The sequence below is a fragment of the Falco naumanni genome, chromosome 7 (assembly GCF_017639655.2).
Source record: "Falco naumanni isolate bFalNau1 chromosome 7, bFalNau1.pat, whole genome shotgun sequence".
NCBI lineage: Eukaryota > Metazoa > Chordata > Aves > Falconiformes > Falconidae > Falco > Falco naumanni.
In genome coordinates, this window is record NC_054060.1 from 27207029 (window position 1) to 27226307 (window position 19279).

Genomic DNA, 19279 nt, shown 5'->3' on the forward strand with positions numbered 1-19279 from the left:
AAACTTAAAAGTCTGAAAACATGTTACTCATCTTTTAGCAACAGCTGCTGGTAAGGACTTCAAAAGTGTTAATACAAAGACCCAGACAGAGAATTTCACTTGTTCAGCTTAATTCTGCAGATCAAGGTGACACCTGACAGTCTGCCTTTTCTACGTAGAGAGCATTAGGAAAGTGCTTCACTGAGCCGAATTTCACCACCAGATAGTAATAGAAGAGTTCTTCGCAAACTTACAGAAGAGTTATATAGGTTGTGTTTTTTCTGCAAAACCATCACAGAGGCATCGTTCATTTCCTGCCTGCACTCCCCAGTTTGTGCATATCCAACATGGGTGCTTCTTGAACATTATTTTTGCAAAATGAAGCAGCTGTCCTTTATATAAAGTGTGCCCTGCCCCTTGCAGGAATAGATTCTACCCCTCTCTTCTTCCTCAGGAAAGGAGCATGAAGGGGGACAGGCAGTAGGAGAAGACTGTCCAAGAGACAGGTGGCTAAATACATCTTCCCAGGAGAAGAAAATCAGCACCCTTCTTCAGGCATATCGCCCTCCTTTTCCAGAGGGAGTGCGCAAGACTGTGGGAGCAGTATAGGCGGGCTGCTGAAAAGCTGAAGCATGACTTGGAAGCCCGAGCTGCTGCCAGTCCCACCACAGCGGTCTTTCTCCAGCCAGAGGCCAGGAAAAATGGAACGCACTTCTCCACCTAGAGGGGCCAAGGCACCCGAGGGGTTAGTAGGTGGAGGGAAGCGCTGAACTCCCAGGGCCCTCCCGGGTTGGGCCCAACTGCCTTGAGCTTTGCTCGCAGCACTGGATGGACTCAACCACAGACCGAAGGGCAACCGAGGCAGAGAAGAGCAGCATGGAAAATTGGCGCTTGGTATTGCCAAGGATTTACTAAATGCAATTCCCAACCTTGTCCTTACAAGGAACACGCACTGCTCAGGCTCTTAAAAATTAAGACTGGGGTGATTTATTAATCTTGTTAAGAACTCTGATACAAAGCACAGTAAAAGGCCACAGACCAGTAAATAAAATGTGGCTTCTGGCCACTTTATAAATGCTGCTACAGTACTACCAGTAAAACAAACTCACTCTCACACCAGTTCAAACAAGTAGTTCAACTGGCAAATAAAAGTTCCATTCACTTATCAGTTTAAAAAGTTTAATAAAGCTTTAAGTGTTTGCTGGTTTAAATGCTACCAATCATGAATCCATTTTGGAAATTAAGTGAGATCTAAAGAAAGTTACTAGGTTTGGAAGGCAAGACTGTTCCTAAGCCAGAGGAAACACTTCTGACCATATAAGATTGCAAGAGTAGCAGACTGTATTATAGGCCTCAAGTCACTTAAATTTATACAGGTTATTAGCATTATCTGTAAATATACAATATAAACAATTGTACATACACGGCATATAGCTTTGTTCTCGAGAACAGTAGACAACTCTTTAGCTTAAGACATCTTCGCCTACCAAAACAAAAAGGCACATCTGAACAAGATGCATGCTAAGTACTAGGGATCCTTTCCAATATCTGAGACAGGTAGTCCTTGTTCATCCTTTCTCAAAATAATCCAAGACCAACTGAATATTTTGGTATTTTGATTTCAACCTGTTTTGTCTTCTTTGTCTTCAGCAGCAAATCAATGACAATTAAGACACGGCATTAAAATATTTGAGAACAGTAGCTGTCACTCATGAACCTCCAAGCTTACATGAAGTTAGAAGGCAAGTGGCCAGAGGTTTAAAACCTCTAATGTTGTATGTCCTCACATTGTGTAATCGCCCATTGCGCTTTTTTTTTTAAATTAAGGAAAAAAAAAAAAGGCCACTAGTGCTCAAATTTGAAAAAATTCCACAGACGCACCTTTTTTGGCTCAGTGCAATTAAACGATGTCAGTTTAAATTCATTTAGTGTAGTTTACAGTGCAAAAGATATATTTTGTATACTGGCATAAGTGTCGGCACTGAGGATGTGAAACAAGGCAATGCTGCTGATCACCTGAGGGTCATGCTGTCCAACAGACACAGGCTAGATAGAGTGTGTGTAGTCTTATTTTTCCAATTCAAACTTTTTTTTTGATCAGCAGCACTTTAAGAGCATAATTTGTGAAAGTACTAAAATACACTGCCTTTTTTGAATAAATAAAAAAAAAAAGGAACTTTACAAATACTATTCCAGTGTCAATGACTACTATGGCTAAGGTCATTGAGGAGTTTCTGCATTTTCTAGCAAAGACAGTCTGTGCAAAGGAGGGTGGGACAGCTCCCTTTTGTAAGTCTTTGGTGGAAGTTTTGGTAACTGAGGGCTTGAATTGTGCCGGGGTGGGATGGGGGGTGCGGGCGGGTGGACCAGGTTGTTGTGACTCGCGCTGATGACGCAGCAGCGGCGCAGTACCCTGGGAGAGGGCGTGCTGGGAGGAGTGCCAGGAGAGCTGGGGCCTGTGCTCGCCTCCCTTAACCAGTCGGGATCTCTGTGTAAGCGTCCCACCGGTGGTGGCTGGAGGTTTAGAGGGTAGTTGATAAAGTGTTCGGGTGGCCGGAGTGGTACCGGTGGTGGAGTATCAGGAAGAGGGTCCCGGGGGGGCGGAGGAGGAGAGCTGTGCAGCGGCTGGTCAAAGGGGTTAGTGTAAGCCAGAGCGCGAGGCTGTATCTTTGGGGGCGGCGGCTGCCGAGGTGGAATTGCTGGAGGATCATCATCCGACTTTAAACCTCCCTACAACATTAGAGAGAAAAAGACAGCATAAGAAACGTAGATGTTTAGATAAAGTGTATCTTCTGACAGATGCAGAGTTCTTTTGACATCTGCTACTTTTACCGTCAGAAACACGATACTGGCATAGCCATACCTGTGATCCAAATACGACCACTATACTCCTAAAGTAGCTAGCATAGTTTGGACGCTGGGAACCTGAAACTTAAAAAGGGCAACTAGAGCACTGCATTTGAAAGTCTTTAAGACTAACGATGTCCTAGATGGTTGGACTCTATGATTTTAAAAGGTCTTTTCCAACCTACATGATTCCGCTATTTTATGGTTCTAGATGCTCCCTGATGTATTATCAAAGTTACTCAACACAGGACAGAAATACCTTAGCATTGGAAGCATCCTGATCCATCTTTTTTCGTGGAGGAAGTGGAGGAGGGTGTTGAGGCTCATCACTTAATTTAGGAAAGCTACCCCACGAGCTGAAGAAAGTCTCTGGAGAGAAAAAAAAGCAGGTATTTTACTGCTTGTGCAATATCTGAGGAACATAGGCTAGAATATTCAAGCCAAACCAGAAGTAACTCAAATAAGCAGATCTTTGTGCTCAACAGCAACATGAACGAATTAACTTCAGTTGTATGAAATTCTCATTGATTTCTTTAATCAGATATAGCCTCACAAAGCAGTCTCCTATTTCCAGTATCAAAGATATGCATCAACAGTTAGCAGGCAATGCTGAAGGACAGAAAAATAAACTAGTGAGCACTTAAATAACTTTCTCTGCAATCCTCTCTATATTGCAGAATTTACCCTGTTTACCTCAGTGCTTGCAGTGTGCCCACACGCCACTCTGGAGCGGAATGTTTGTTCTCTGTGCCATATGGGTACGCATTCAAATTTGGAAATTTAGAGGCTTTGTTAACGGGTCTACAACACTTGTAAAGCAGGAGAATTAATACACCAAACTGAACAGATGATATTAACTCTTACATCATTTTAGGACATTTCTAGTCCTTCCTTTTACAGAGGGGAAAAAAATCCTCAAAGTTAAGAAACTACCTCCTCCCCAGCCCCAAGCCATATTTGTGACTTGTCAATGCATTTGTTTTTTCTCTTAGAAGTGCTCAGGGCTCTGCATCAATACATCAGGCACCTGGGCTCTCCAGTTTGAAATTTCAATCTTATTAAGGGAAAGTGTATATGCCTGTGTAATAAGGGAGTAAAAAGAGAAGCTGAAAACACAGACGAATACAGGATATCCTTCACAGCTGTGGTACAAACAGTACCTCTTCTTTCCCAGTAACAGAAAAGTTATTTTCACTATGTGGTAATAGGAAGTTATCAACCTGCTTCATTTGAAGCGTTAGTCAAACAAAATAATCATCAAGGACGTTCAAAATGCAAGCAAAGTCATGTTTCCCAGGGGGGAAAACCAAAACCAAACCTAAATCGAGCAGTTTTTAGACTTTACATTCTTTACTGGACATTTGATCTAAAACCTGTGCAAAAACTCCTCTCAGGGCCCTAATGAATGCAGCCCACATTTTCATCCCAGATTTCAGATTTTAATTCCCATTCAGCTCTCCTGAAGCCAGGAAAAGCAGAGTTAAATGAAACAATAGAGTTAGGGTACTCACTCGACTGTGGCAAACTGACAGGAGCAAAGATGCTATTGTTACCTGTTAAATGAAAAATTGATTGAAGACTTTCCAGACAGAACAACTGCAGTACAGCACAGAACATATGCTTGTGAACAACCTCAAAGATCACCACAAACTCCAAGTTTATTGACTGCTAACACAAATTAAACTTTCCTGTGTAAAATGCTCCTGAACTAGAGATTTTCAGTTACGCTGGAATTAAAACTTCATGATTCTATGTTCTGATATTACGTTGTTATTCACTTCCCCTGCAGCCCAAATGTCCTCCTGCCATAAAAAATCGTCACTTTTGTCCCCCACTGGGCTTAACACACCTGCCGAGCCTGCAGCCCACTTAGAAGAGGGCCAAGACCTGTCACGTGCTTCTTTCAAGACTAAGGAGCTACTCACAGCTACAGGCAAAGCTTGGGAGCATTATTAGTGCACCTGGGCTAATACTGCCTTTTTTTTTTTTAAAAAAAAAAAAAAAATCAAGACTGCATTGTGGAGTGAGTGCCCTGACTATCCCTACTTCTGGCACTTTGGTTCCTATCTCAAAACACAGACTGGATTCCCTTCAAATGAAATAAAAACAGAATCACAAGAGTGTGATTAGTGCACAGGACCACTCCTGAAACACACACTGGTGTGAATGCCAGGTCCTCATCACCTTTTCTCTCGACAGATGTGCTATATGTGGTAGGGCAGGTGTAGCCCCTGCACAGTAGGACCTCATGGGGACATCTTCCATAACAGAATGCCTCAGCTTCAGTGGGCAAAAAGACTGGAAATGCCACTTGTTCCTTTACAAGTGTAAGTAACTTACTGTTATTTACAGCAGGGATTTCAAAACTGCAGTAAACGTAATACTGACACAAGAACTTCGTAAGCCCACAACTGCGTTTTGCAACTTTTTTTTTTACTTTTTGTATTTTTCTTTAAAGGCTGACATACACACCAATACATTTTGGAAGCCTGAGGGACAATAATGACAAGTATTAAAACGTGTTGCACATTTACCATAAGAACTGTTGAGATCAATGTCTAAAAACACACTGAACTCCGAAGAAGCAGACACTGGCGGCGTAGACGGTGTGTTAGGCGAAGTTGGTGCTGATACTGTTGATTCATGCTCTGCCTCAGTGATTCTACTGAAACTTATCTTACTTGGTTCCTTTTCAAGTGGCAGTGGGTGACTTCTCAGGGTGCCAGAGGTGGAGCCGTGTCTGCCGGTATTAGGCCTTATCCCAGGAGATTTCAGGGGGTATGTTGTTTTTCTAGGCTGGAGAAAATACAGCTGGTTAGTACTGCTAACATTTCAGCTAGCAAATTTGCCAAGTCTCTAGCAGATATTTTAAAAAGTTCTGATCAAATACAACTGAAAAAGCAGTATAGCATTTCTACAACTGACTTCAGGTACAGCCTGTTGTTATCTACGCAGCAGGAGTTTACTGAAAAGTTACAGATGCAGCTTAATCTTTTTTCCCAGCTTAATAATTTTAAATTATTTTTTTTTCAGAGCTATGAAGAACGAAAAGTCAAGTTTCAGATGCATGCCAGTCAGGACACAGGGAAGAGCAAGTCACAGCCTTGGGAGTGAGGTATTTCAAGTGCCTGCAGAAGAGCCTTGTAACAGCACCGTAAGACACTCTTTGTGCTTCTACCACCGAAGGTCACCAGGGCCCTACATGCATCCAAGATCAAGGACACACTCAGGCGCATGTTGTCTACATCCTCTGCGTTAGTCAGGAGAAAATTCTTACACACACATCACTAGTGTGACTGAAACAAGCCTCATTAGACTCAGGTGTAACACAGCACAGATCAAAGGCGATTCTTTAAAAATGAATTATGTTCCCATTCTATGGTGGTGCGCACTGCTCCACCACACTACACTACCCAGAACTGGACCTTCCTGAAATTCCAAGAAGAGCATCTCATTTGGAAATCATGAACTATGAAGAATTCATACCCAGTTGACTGAGACTGAACAGCATGAATATCTACTTGTAGAAAGTATTTTAGAGAAATTACTGTAAGCAGCATTTTTGCAATAGTAATTTTTGTCATTTTCTAGCCATATCTGTAATATCATCTTACAGTAATATTGCTCCAACAGCAGATTGCTAAAATGACTTACAGCTCTCCCAAAAATCAGGTATTTCTCCAGCTCCAGTACAGTTACGACATATAAAAACCCAAGTGTTCTAGAGAGTGATCTTTCTGCTTAAAAAGAACCCTGGGCTCCAGTAACTATTTTTTGAAAAAACATAACTGCTACTCCTTTGAATTAAACTGTATTTTGTTCAGCAAAAAGGCTATGCCTTGTAAATTCTTCAGTCTTTACAACAGTATAAAATATTTAGACAAAATAAATAAATTAACTTCTACTTAAATAAAACATTAATTGTGTATAAAATACATTATTTTGATGAATATTAATATTTTATAAGATTTCTTGATACTATGAAATGAGAATTGTTATTATGTATTCCATCAAATGACTATACGGTAAGAAACCCAAATTTAAATGGTGGTATTTTTGGCTTTGGGAAAAAAAATACTCATTCTAAAATTAGTCAAAGGTAGTATGTTTTAGTAGTAACAAACATCTGAAATAGAAGTATTTTAAAATCAAGTTTTGCTGGAAGATCATCTCACGATACAGAATTCTGAAGGAAATATATACAGCTTCTTGAGTTAACCACATATCCTTTTTCGTAGTGGCTAGTGGATTTCAGCTATTTGCAGGACAAGACTTACAAATCTAGGTGGTTGCTTGCAGTTTCGAGGTTCAATTTCTAATGACTTGTTGAACAGATAATCTGTAAACTCTTTTTCTGGTATCTTCCCCATAGGATTGAGATTTTCAAAGAATTTCTAAATGAAACAAGCATCAATAATATTTTTAAAAATAAGCATACACACAGAATTTTAATGAAATGCTTGTAATTCACTGATTAAAAATCCAGCTTTTCAGTATTGTGAAGCTTATATCCAGGAAAAACAGAGTAAAACATTCCCTGAAGTAAACACAAAACAATCCAATGCAAGAAACAATCAAGTTCATGGTAAGTTGACCTTGCGTCAAGTTAAGTAGGCATGGTTAATTAAATCTTCTGTAAATTGTTTGCTAGTATTTTTGACTAGTGAATCACGCACAGCACAGCTGTGTTAAGGGCTGTGTAACAGTGTCCTGAACACCGGCCTTAACATCACCGATCTGGGAAAGAGACGATACAGTAGTGGAAGCAAAGGTTACGCTAGTGCCATTTCTTAGAGGTGCTTTGGATGTGATCAATGAACTACAGAGAACAGGAAGGGACGGAGGACAAAAGCAGGAAGGTCAGAGGCAGGGACAGAGCATGGCACGACGGCACAAGGACTGGAGGGAATGCATGCACCATGGGCAGGGGAACGGACAAAGCTCCCCCAGCGCCCGCCAGTCCTGCTGCAGCTGGAGTCTCAGGGCGGTGAGCTACAGCGTTTTCCATTTCTTCCTTCTGCAGCCCAAACACTGCCGTCCCGTGAACTTCAGGTACTTCTTGGCCTATGAATACTGTAAATCTCCTAAACCCTTCCCAGCCGAGTCCCCAGCAATTAAACACACAATGCAAACAACATTTTAAGCAGCAGTGTTACTGCCCATGTAATTCTTCATGTCACCAGCTTCTTCGTTGGTTCCTGCCTGCTGCTGTTCTCTAGCTGAGACAGAGCTGTCCACGCAGCTGCTTTTTGGAAAAGTTACGATCAGCCGCGCACTCAGGCAGTGTGGCTGGGTACTTACAGCTATTCTTTTCAACCATTATTACCTCCATATAAAAACACTGACCTACCATTACCGGGCTCGCCGTTTCAGCATCTTCCTTTACATTTTCTGGGATTCACTAGTCTTTGCCTTAGGTAAGTAACCACTCGAGCACCCTCTCATTTCCAAAGATAACGCTGGCTGACGCTGGTGCATCCCCACATTGGCTTTGCTTCTGCCACGCCGAATGACTGTTCGTACTCGTGCTGAACTACACACCTCTGACTGTTAGCAGGGTTGATGGCCTCTGGTCAGAGGTGTCATTACAGAAGGTCTGAAGGACTAAATGCACCAGGCATGTACAGACCACTTTAAAGGCAACCAATTTCTCTGCGAGAAGGTCTGCTGTTTAGTCAGTATGTCTCACTCACTCTGTTTTGTTGCTAAAAGTGTCTCTGATACCAGGCTGCAGAACTATAAGGGGATGAACAACACCCAGAACACAGAACCTGACTAAGCAAATCCCCACTTTAAGTCCTTTGCAGTGCTACTTGGTTGTCTACCAGCCACTGTTCCCCCCTCCTCTGATGGTCACTGCTCATGCAGGATTAGGTCCAGTACTAGAAGATTATTTGGTGATTTTTGGTTGTGTACATTCTTTTCCTATCCCCAGACACGTTATTTAATATTTGATTACCCGAATTTCTGGCTCTATCCGTAAACAGTAAGGCTGGTTTTGATACTGCTGAATTTCTCCTGTAATTTCAGCCACTTTTCTCCTCTTACTGAAGTTAATTAATTCTTTCCCTTGTCTTTTAAGGAAGTCAGGATTCCCTTCTTCTGTCTTCAAAATATTTGTTAGGTATATTCCTGATAAAGAGAGAAGCATTTTTAAATTTTCATTTTCATTCCAAGAGCTGATTTCATTCTTTGTAATGAATGATAAAGAAGTCTGAGCATAGGCGGGCTGTTCCCTTTAAGGCTCCAACAGTTTATTAACTGGCAAGAATGAATCAAGTCTACATTTTACACAGGAACAACATATTACTGAAATAAAGATGTTTTATCTCCTTCATGTGAGAACCTGATTTTAAGAAAAAAAATATCTTTAGGTCATTGCCATAAACAGATCACCAATGTGGAGGCAGAGTTTAACACAGTAACGTAATATTCATACCCATATAATACCAATAATCTCTATTCTAAGATAGAAAAATAAATTCCATGTAAGAGACACTACATCTTTTACTTGATCTAGTGGAAGGTGTCCCTCCCCATGGCAGGGAGGTTTGGAACCAGGTAATCTTTAAGGTCCCTTCCAACCCAAACCATTCTGTGAAGTTCAAAACCATTACAAACTTAGGAAGTCGGAAGTCACACATTCTACGACAGATTTTTTTAGAGCTTAACACAGCCCTGAACACTTCAAGCAGTATTAACACACCCGCATCAAACTCAAGACCGACAACAGAGTATCAGCCTGCGCTGGTGTTACTTACCGAAGAAAGGCACACAGGGTGGATTGATTGACTTGAGCTTAGCCAGATACTTTTTAAAATGATCTTGACTCAATTCTACTGCTTCATCCAAAACCCTTTTTTTTCTTTCCTGCAGTGCCTAAGTTGTTGAAGAAAAAAAACCAATAGGGATGCGAATCTTCTCAGCAGCATGGTTAGCAAAACCAAGGCAATTCCCTAGCTCTCAGCAAAAATTAGGAACTGAAATTCAGATTTGAAAGAACCTCTATTGTAAACGGTTTGCTCTGCACTACAGCCCCATCAGTCCAACGCTTTAGTCACATGAATAATGAGGCTACTGTAAAGGGACTATTATTTTGTCTATCAATTTACAAGCATAATCCTGGTCTTTACATGTAATAAAAACTAAACATTCAATTTTGAATTTAACTTAAAGGCCTCACGCTGCCTTTCAAAGGCATACACACCAACAACAGTCGAATGGCCACAGCGTTTCCCCTTTTCGGGCTGAATACACGTCAGAAAACGCCTGCTAAAAAGCCCTGCTTCCCATTACAAACTGTTTGAGACACCCAGCCCACCTCGTATGTTTTCTCATAAATAACTTTGAACGTTTCACACTTGTTTTCTTCCCTGGAAGCAAGTGTGATACGGATACTATGGATTTCACTTCAGAAGCGTGGCTGATCCATTTCTGGATTCTGGGGTTTTTTTTTCCTCTCGAGCAATGCCCCAAACTTACCTCAAACGTGTGATCTAGCCTGTACACTGACACAGAGTTCATTGCACTGACGATCTCCAAAACACCATTGAAATTATTCAAATCTTGAAAAACCTGCAGGATTTCTATAATCCTGCTCAGCACAGCCACTCGCTCTTCAAAGTTCTCAGTTTCCACTATGCACCTAATCAAAAGACATCACTTGAGAAACACTGACAAATAAAACCTGACATTTTGCTTTCTACTAAATCAAATTTTTCCAAGCAAAACCTGTACAGTACACCCAGTATGCACATTTTGGCTCTCTTTCAAGAATCTTGAGCACAGATTTATGTAATCACTTCTTACATATGTTCAAGTTGGAAAGCCAAGAAAGGTTTTGGCATATCCTCTGAAACAATAAAGCAAACCCCAAGCAAGATCACGGGTAAGTAGGGTGACTCTCATGCCACTGGATCTACGGTGGTGTTTTGAACTCGCTAGTGAAGTCCACACATACACGCTGCTGCACCCTTTGGCAGTGCTGGCCATGTCCTCAGAAGTACTTAATTAATCACCTCCCATGAGAAGGAAGAGGCAAAGACAGGGGGAGAAGACTCAACAGTGCTTTCATGAGAGATGTACAAAAGCAGTGCCAGGTCCCGCACTGCCTTCAACACCTTCTTCAACACCTTCTGATGTACCGTAGAAAGGCGAGTAGGACCCATGCTGACCAAGTGGACATAACTGGGGAAAAAAAAATAATCTTCCTGTGTCAGGAAGAGGAAGCATGTGCAATTGGCATGGAGGCACCCCCGAACCAAAGCCTCAAGTTTCTGTAATGCTCTACAGCTATCTCAAGATTCAAGGCAATACAATTCAAACAGCAGAAAAATGTTTCTCTCTGAATATCAGTAGGAGTTAACGCCGCTACACTATTACCGCCTGTACTTACTTTTCAAACCAAAGAGTAAGATTTGTAGTATGACGAATCATTTTCAATAGATTTGGGGAGTTAATTTCCTTATCTTCTTTAGTCCATACACTACCAACAAGTTCAGAAGGCTGTACTGCCCTGATAATGACAAAGCAAGATGCAGAAAAACGCTCAATACGAACAGTAATTGCATGTTCTGTGTTTGCATTAAAAGATTATTTCTTCCCTTAATTATGACCTGATATTTCACAAATACAATCTGATCTAATCTACTGCAAAGCAGTTACTTAAAATAACTTTTTGACGAGTATTTGATATAGAAGGAAATACATTTTTATCTTAATTGAAATTGGCGTTTTTGAGTAAGTGTTTTCAGATAAGAAAATTACAAAGGACTAAGTTTAATTTCCTGAAAGCATAAGAAAGCAACTTAAAGATAGTTACATTTTTAAAATGGGAAGCTGAAGTACTTTGAGCAACCCGCTGGAGAAGTGGCCTATTTCAGCAGAAAACCTGCTGTCACTGAAGCATGAAAGCACACTTCATCTTTGAGTTTTGTAAGACTTCACAGAATTTCCACCCAGCAAAACCTAGCTCTATCATCAAGGGCAGCTCTGTTTATCACAGGTAACAACAGAGCTAGGAAACAGCAGAGTACTTATGGTACCAACCAAAAAAAACCTCTTTAGAATTAGATTAGAGGACGTTGTGGTACACATGCTACGGCTATATGCATACAACACCCAGGCCTTTTCTGTGCAGCTGTAAAGGAAAGGAGCAGAGACAATAGTGTTCTCTTCTTATGATGCAACAAGCACTTCTGATTAATGTAATACTGAATTTGCTTTTAACAAGGACACAATACAAGTTAGCACTATCTGCTGCTAATATTTCACTGTTCTTCCTGTATTTATGTTGTCAGAAGGCTGATATGGAGACTAAAACCCCCTTTTTTTCCCTGTTACATATTTTAATACCAAACAGACTGCAAGAAAACACCTTCCCATAAACTCTTGACATTCAAGGGGACGTACTTTTGACTGATTCTACACATTAGAACTCTTCCTTGTTCAAGTCATCTAAAACCCATATGTATTAGTTCAATCCCTACCTATACAGGTCGGACTCGAGAAGTGTCAGCTGTCGAGCAATTTCTATAGGATGCAGAGTCATGAGGTCCAGCGTTTCACTGTGCCCAACACGCCAAATGTGCCACTCAATCGGGGGAGGTGGGCTCTCAAAGGTGATGTTGTGACTAATCCCATTTGCTTGAGCTTTCTTTCTCTTGATGATTTTAGCAATTGATTCCACCCACTTCTTCATGGACTTTCCTGCAAAAGACAAACCATTAAAAAATAAAGATCCACAACTTTTTAAATACCATTTTAAAAGACTTTTGATGATTTAATGAAACCAAACCACCCCCCCCCAATTGTGCATGCACTCAAAATTCTGCATTTCTGCATGCAAATTAATTAGGTTTGTAGTTCCCTATTTTCTTCTTATGGGCTCTTGCACCTGTATCAGTTGGTAAACACAGACCCATGTGAACAAATTTTTGGGTTCCCAGTTGCGTTTAACCACACCTACTGACAGTTTTGGTGTGGAAAAAAAGTGACCCTGTATACATTATATTTTACATTTTCCCCTGAGCTGCAACCATCTCCACTTTGACTGCTAGCTTCATCTAGAAGAGGAGAACTAAAAAAGTAAACAAGTTTGAAGTGAGGACTTTGCAACATGCTGCACTAGTGCATTGCAGAATAAAAAGATTAGAGAAATACATGTTTACAGTATCAATCCAACATTTACAGTACACAAAATGGTGGACAAGATGGGAAGTACCTTCAGCAGTTTAAGACAAATACCTTTTAAGAGACTAACCAGAATGTAATTACTTCTCTCTGGTCAGCAATGGTTAGCATGGAGACCTCTGCAAAAGATAAACTACTGTTCTCCGAGTTTGTCTCAGGATTATATTGCCCAATGTATGGTCTGGCAATCTGAAGTGTAGAATTGCCAGGATGATGATTAAAATCGACATGCCAAGACTGCTGCCCTCCACATAGGCTGCCAAAAAAACCTGCCAGTTCATAAGGGATTGCTCCAGAGGAAGCAATACCAAATGGGTCAAGTATCCTCTCCTACAAGGATAATGATTTTCAGCCAGAACTTTCAATAAATGGGAAAAGAACAAGATGGAAAAATCAGTCTCAGTATCCAACCGGGAAGGAATTCTCTACAAATACAACACAGGGAGGAAAAAGGTGACGGTCTGAATTATAGTCAGGCAAGGACAAACATTACTGTCCAGAAGTAAATACACTTAAGGTAAATATCATAATGCTTAAAAGTCATTTTTGGTAGCTGTTTAGGCTCCAGGCCAAAGCTTGCTCATGTAAAAGAGAGTCTCATAAACAGCTCAATTAAAGGCATTAAAATTACTCATGCGTGTAAAGATATTCCCATGTCAAAAACCTGTCAGGATTAGACCAGCAGGTTGTACCAAAATGTGGAAGAAAAACAAGACCACCAATTGCCATACCTCTTACACTGGAAATAAACGTCTCCAATCTCTCCAGTAACTCCGGATCTCTTTCAAAATCGTAAAAATGGTGCTCTACCCAGTGACGGAAAACATTTAATATTCTAAGGAAGGAGAGGGAAAAAAAATTATGTTTGTTCTTGACTTCCAAGACTCATCCCATGTAAACACCAAATGAAACACAATTCTACAAAAGCGGAGTTACAGATTCATGTAGTTGATGACTATTGAAATACACGTGGACAAAGGGGCAGAACAAAGACTAAGCATGGCATCAATGACCACAGAAATCCCCAGGTATTTAAACCTAATTTTCCAGTCTTAGCATAAATATATTTGGTGGGTTTTTTAATTTTTATAGAAAGAATGCTAGTGTTGAGGTGGTTTCAGAAGAGGAAAAAACGTATCAAGATCAGAGAAAATTGGTATTTCTAATGTAATTTTCTGTTTTTTTGTGGTTTTGTTTGTTTGTTTGTTTTTTACTAAAAAGGCTACTTAGGTTCTCCTATTTGATAAGAAACAAATTTGCAATTGTTTCTTTCCTACACACAAACTTCACCTTAGAAATTGTTCCAAGTGTACTGCCCTCCTTTCACATCTTTTTAGTTACACAAATGGCTGTTCTACATCCAGTACTTCCTTTACGGATAACATTAAACTTTCTCTTGATTTTTCTCTACATTTTCTAAAACAGACTTTTAATAAACAAGCCTCTAAAAACGAATTACAACTGCTCTTCTACCTTCTATGCTTAGGATGTATCAGAATACAAACCTGTTTCGCTTCTTCTTCAGGTAAACAAGTTGAGGTCATACCTCAAAATTTTGATTTATCGGGGTGTACCATATCATCTTACACGATGGGTGAGCAAAAACCTCCTACCTCAACTAGTACAACTGTCTTCTTTGTGCCAATTCAACAGGGAATTGGCACAGGGAATTTAACAGACTCAGAGGAGGAGATGCTTACAGTGAGATGTGGTTACTCCTGCCCCATCGCCTTGGCAGAAGTGGCTCAGCTGCGTGCCAAGTGCTGCTGAACTCCTCCACTCTTTGCCGCTCAGGACACCGAGGTAAACCAGCACTAATTGCATATCAGGCTACTGGTCTCAGTGGCTCAGAGCCCTGTAGACTGGGGGGCAAGAACACCCGAGGGGGATGGGGCAGACAACTGATTGTAACCTGCCAGTCTGTTGTGAGTCAGAGCGCTAGAGAAGTCGGCTGGTTTAGCTTAGTCGAACGAAGAACATGAGTACGGAGGAGGCACCAGTTCTCCTCTTCCCTATAAGTTAAAGAATAAGGCCTATCCTGTGAAAGGCTGGCTCCGCAAACAGAACATTCAGGCTTGGAATCAATGACAGCTTCTAACCATCCAAGGAGCAAAGTTTTGAAGTTCCCAGCAACAGTAATACATGATCTTATCTAATCAGTCTTTGCCTTTGAGATACCACGGTAGGAACACTGCAAAAGCAAGAAAGATTGCCTGGTTCTGCTGACCGCATTTCCAGCTTAGCACCGCCTCTTTCTCATGACCTCACATTTCATCTAATCAAAGACATCACCGTTTCCATGCCTGTGCACTGCACAGCACGTCTACAGCATCTTCTACTAGATGGGGAGTAAGTTCTGGGAGAGGAGGCAGGAAGGGAGGGAGGGATGAGCATCTTCGTGTTCTCCACCTTCCTCCCATACCTCCTAGCTCTCAGAAGCAGAGGTTAATGCTATTAACAATGCTCGAATTTCACAAAGTGCTGGGCTTATCAACCTAACGGCTCAAATTCAGACAATTATTTTCAATTATAGGACAGAGTTTCAAGCTCCCAGAAACATGTCGTATCTCCTAAATTCAAAGATTAACAGTAAGCCACAGAAGGGTGTGTGTTAAATAGCAGCTTTAAACCACATCTCATGAAGAGGGCACCAGTAAGGGGACTGAGATCACCACCCGTAGCATGAATTAAACAGCAAAGAGTAGCTGTCAGGATAAGAAGTATCCGCACCTCTCAAACAAGGAAAGAAACCAGAAACCGTAACCAAAGACCCTGGAATCCTTGGAACGGGGCACGGGTTTCAAACAGCTCAAAGATAACATACGAAGGCAAGAGTGCTCAATTGGTTTTGGAAATGAATAGCAAGAAACATGGCTAATTTCTGCCTCACACTTTTCTACAGGTTCCAGTTCACCGGTAACCACTTGTCCTGCTCAGCTACGGCAGTCAGCAGTGCTGCAGGAAAATGTATGTGTACCACGCAAAGGGGCACTGTGAGGAGGTCCCCAAGCAACTTCAACCCTGATCAGCAGGGGCAGCTATAAAAAATAGCAACAAAAGCAATACAACGATATTTAAACTCTTGAGCCAGTTATGTCACAGAAGCCCACTCTGTGTGAGTTTCTGTGAAGGGGCTCTATGGGCATCTATGTGGATGGATAAATAAGCAAGCTGAAACCAGGAAAAGTACATGTTGCGAGGCAGTGTGCAAAGCTCTCCCTCTCCCAAGAACTGCGGAGGCTGGAAGCCCTGCTGAACCCACAACTAACACCACCAAGGGCCTCATAAATCTGTACACGGCCACAAGCACACACAAGCATCAAAGTTACACTGAGGATGTGTAACCTGGACTCCATCCATGAAGGTGGTGGCTGCTATGTATCAATGAAAACTACAGTGTTACATACGTACTCATCGTATGTATACACACAGGTATCTGACAAAAATGGGACCCCTAAGTGACCTTCTGAACACCTGCCTTGAAGGTACTGGCATGTCAGTATGATCCTTCACTTTGAGCAAGCTGCTGTGGCTCCAGACAGCTAGCTAGGAATGGCTGCATGTGGTAACAGCGTAACTGAGGGTACTGTGTGTATAGTTATCTGCCATTAATAGTAACACCTTGATGCTGCTGACAAAAACAGTTTAATGAATAAAAGTTGTTCTATCAAACAGTGGTTGTGATTTGTGTCTCCTCCTGACTTGGTCCCCTATCAGGGAAACAACTAGCCTCATTCATGCTAGAAACACTTAATTGTTCCCCAAGTTAGCTTGGTCAGCAAGACCTTGAAGATTCACTGCAGCCTGTTGCAACGTGCAGTACAGACAAGAGTCTCCCTGTCTGTGGGCAAATACATCAACGGGGCTGGGAAACAGAGTCTAATACCAGCAGGACTGAAAGAAATGGAAACAGAGAAACTATCTTCATAGGGCCTGTTAACAAGGAATCCATTCAAAATGCAGTCAGAAACACTTTCATTTATACATCTCTCACCCACACCCACTTTACATAGCAGCCATACAACGTTCTTGTGGCTGGTGATCACAGCTGTGAGCGGCAGAACACCAAAGTACAGTTGCAACAACAACAGAAGTCAGTATGACTAATCAGAACATGATTTGGGATATTAGTCTGGTTGCAGACAGTGATAAGTCCCTACTTGACAGCACAGCAGTCTCCAGAAGAGATTACTGTCTCCAGGATCACCATATAATCAGTGAACGAAAATCTGGCTTTAACAGAACAAATTTAAAAGCAAATAAACCTGAGCTGTACTGGCTGGACATATTCTTTGCGAAACCGCTTCAGGTCTGCGCTGATGGGCTGTTCCCCCTTCTCAATCGCCAGCCTGTCTGCTTCAGTAGGCTCAGGCTCTGGGATTTCAAACCTATGAATAAAAGCACCAAAAAACTGATGGCAATTAAGATAAAACACAAACCTTTTATGGAAGGCCTGAAGAGCAGTTGCATTAAAAAAAAAAAAACAACAAACCAAAAAACAAACGCATGGTGAAACTCAAGCACTCATCTAATATCCAGTTTGCCTGGAATTCCCTCCTCCTCTAGCTAGGTACTGCTAACACACCCAGCTCTCACCCTGGTAATTCGCTAGTTCTCTGGTCATCATAAGACGTCTAGACTAGGATATAAGGTTTTTAACTACCTGGTAGCTTGATTAAGTGAAGATTAAAAGGAAGCTTAAGAGCAGCTTTATCACACTGTATTAAAATGTTGTTTATGTTGAGTCCATGCCTTTCAAACTGCTTAGAACATTTCTGTTCTTGTTTGCATCGAGGCACAGGCATACTCAAATAGGCTCTCCTGATCAAGGTTAGCAGTTCAGAACATTACCACCCCACAGCTGAAGGCACTCCAGATGCTCTAGCTAATACTTAATTCAGGTAACTAATTTAACAAAGTGGGAAAAGAAAGCTTGCATTGTGTCCCGTTTTAAAAGTTACTGTTTTACGAACTTCACTAAAACACGTGCCACGTGGCACTGAGAACCCGAGCAAAAAAGGAGTAAGTAAATACAAAAAGCCTCTCGGTATCTTCAGAAAGGATGACTACTGCTTACCTTTCAATCAGTAAACTCAGCAGTTCCTGGGGCTTGCAAAAGGAGCGGTACGTGGTAAGGAAAGTACGTACAAAATTAGGATCTGTAAGGATAGAGTAAGAAAATGACCCAATTGCAAAATATCAGAAATAAAATACACATACACTTCACAGAAAAAGTTTAAGTGCAGAAAATACACGAAGGTTGTAAGTCAAGCACTGTAATTTGCAAAATACTAAAAATGATACTCCTTGTGAAATTTTCGTTTAGTTCTTTCCTGCATTTCCCCTGGAAAAGGATTCAACTGTACATACGATGTTCTCTCAAGAGCTCTGCCTCAGTCTTGGCACGCAAACTGACTTACACTCCCCTGAACATACAGCTATTCCATGGTTTTCATAAAGACAAAGAAAACGTGGTAGAACCAGGCTGCCTACTCTCCAGACATCAAAAATACCTACACCACTGCAACCAAACTTGTGTCTCACCTGTTGTTAAAAAAAATCTCCAGCAAGGGGGGGGACAGCACACTGGCTCCAGCACACAACTACCCTCTGCTGAGCAGCCAGCAGGGAAAACCCAATCAGCAGCAGAGTCCTTACAAAGCAAATATGTACAGCAGCTCCAGATGTTGCCTGTCCACAAGCCACCACACCTCCCTCCCGCAGTTTCTCACCGCTACGGTAGGTGTGTTACCATGAGACGCTCCCTATCCGCAAGCCACCGCGCGTTTTACTGTGCCCACTCTGCTATATTAGAAGTATTAAAGAAGATTTTTTTTCTTTTCCCTTAATCTCTTGTCATTCCACTCTCTTGTAGAGAGTTTCTTAGATGGTGGATAAGCAAGCTGATGAATGGCTTTACTGGGAGTCACCAAGGGTCATCATCTGGTCCTAGTCCTGACATCCCTGCAGCAGGCTCCCTCACAAGAGGAACAGCAGCAAAGATGCTGCTGCTGTGTGGCGTGCAGCTGCTTCCCGTGCTGCCGGGCAGCAAACGAATGCTGAACTATGCTGAAATACAGGAAAACCAGGCCGAGAGAAGTGCCTATGCATATGCCTGCCCAGAAGTGTGGGGTTTGTGGTGTTGGGAGTTTCTTTTTTCTTCCTGTTCTGTAAATAGTCTTGAATCTATCCGCATTAGGTGCAGGTAAGCTTACACCAGCAGCCTTCAACATGTGGGCAATGCATTTCTTTCAATAAGCCC

The 19279-nt window shown here is 41.6% G+C and overlaps 1 protein-coding gene across 1 annotated transcript in view; it reads right to left on the bottom strand.

Moving 5' to 3' along the window:
* Positions 1 to 943: 943 nt before the first annotated feature.
* The window catches only part of SOS2 (SOS Ras/Rho guanine nucleotide exchange factor 2), a 56370-nt gene continuing 38034 nt past the window's right edge, over positions 944 to 19279 (bottom strand). The window contains exons 11-23 of the mRNA XM_040602450.1: positions 18095 to 18176; positions 17283 to 17405; positions 13749 to 13852; positions 12315 to 12534; positions 11222 to 11341; positions 10309 to 10471; positions 9588 to 9705; positions 8786 to 8958; positions 7104 to 7220; positions 5361 to 5622; positions 4338 to 4379; positions 3086 to 3195; positions 944 to 2709 (exon numbers count right to left, since the gene is read on the bottom strand). Coding sequence (XP_040458384.1) covers positions 2200 to 2709; positions 3086 to 3195; positions 4338 to 4379; positions 5361 to 5622; positions 7104 to 7220; positions 8786 to 8958; positions 9588 to 9705; positions 10309 to 10471; positions 11222 to 11341; positions 12315 to 12534; positions 13749 to 13852; positions 17283 to 17405; positions 18095 to 18176 — 2144 coding nt within the window. The 3' untranslated portion in view covers positions 944 to 2199. The remainder of the gene's footprint in view (positions 2710 to 3085; positions 3196 to 4337; positions 4380 to 5360; positions 5623 to 7103; positions 7221 to 8785; positions 8959 to 9587; positions 9706 to 10308; positions 10472 to 11221; positions 11342 to 12314; positions 12535 to 13748; positions 13853 to 17282; positions 17406 to 18094; positions 18177 to 19279) is intronic.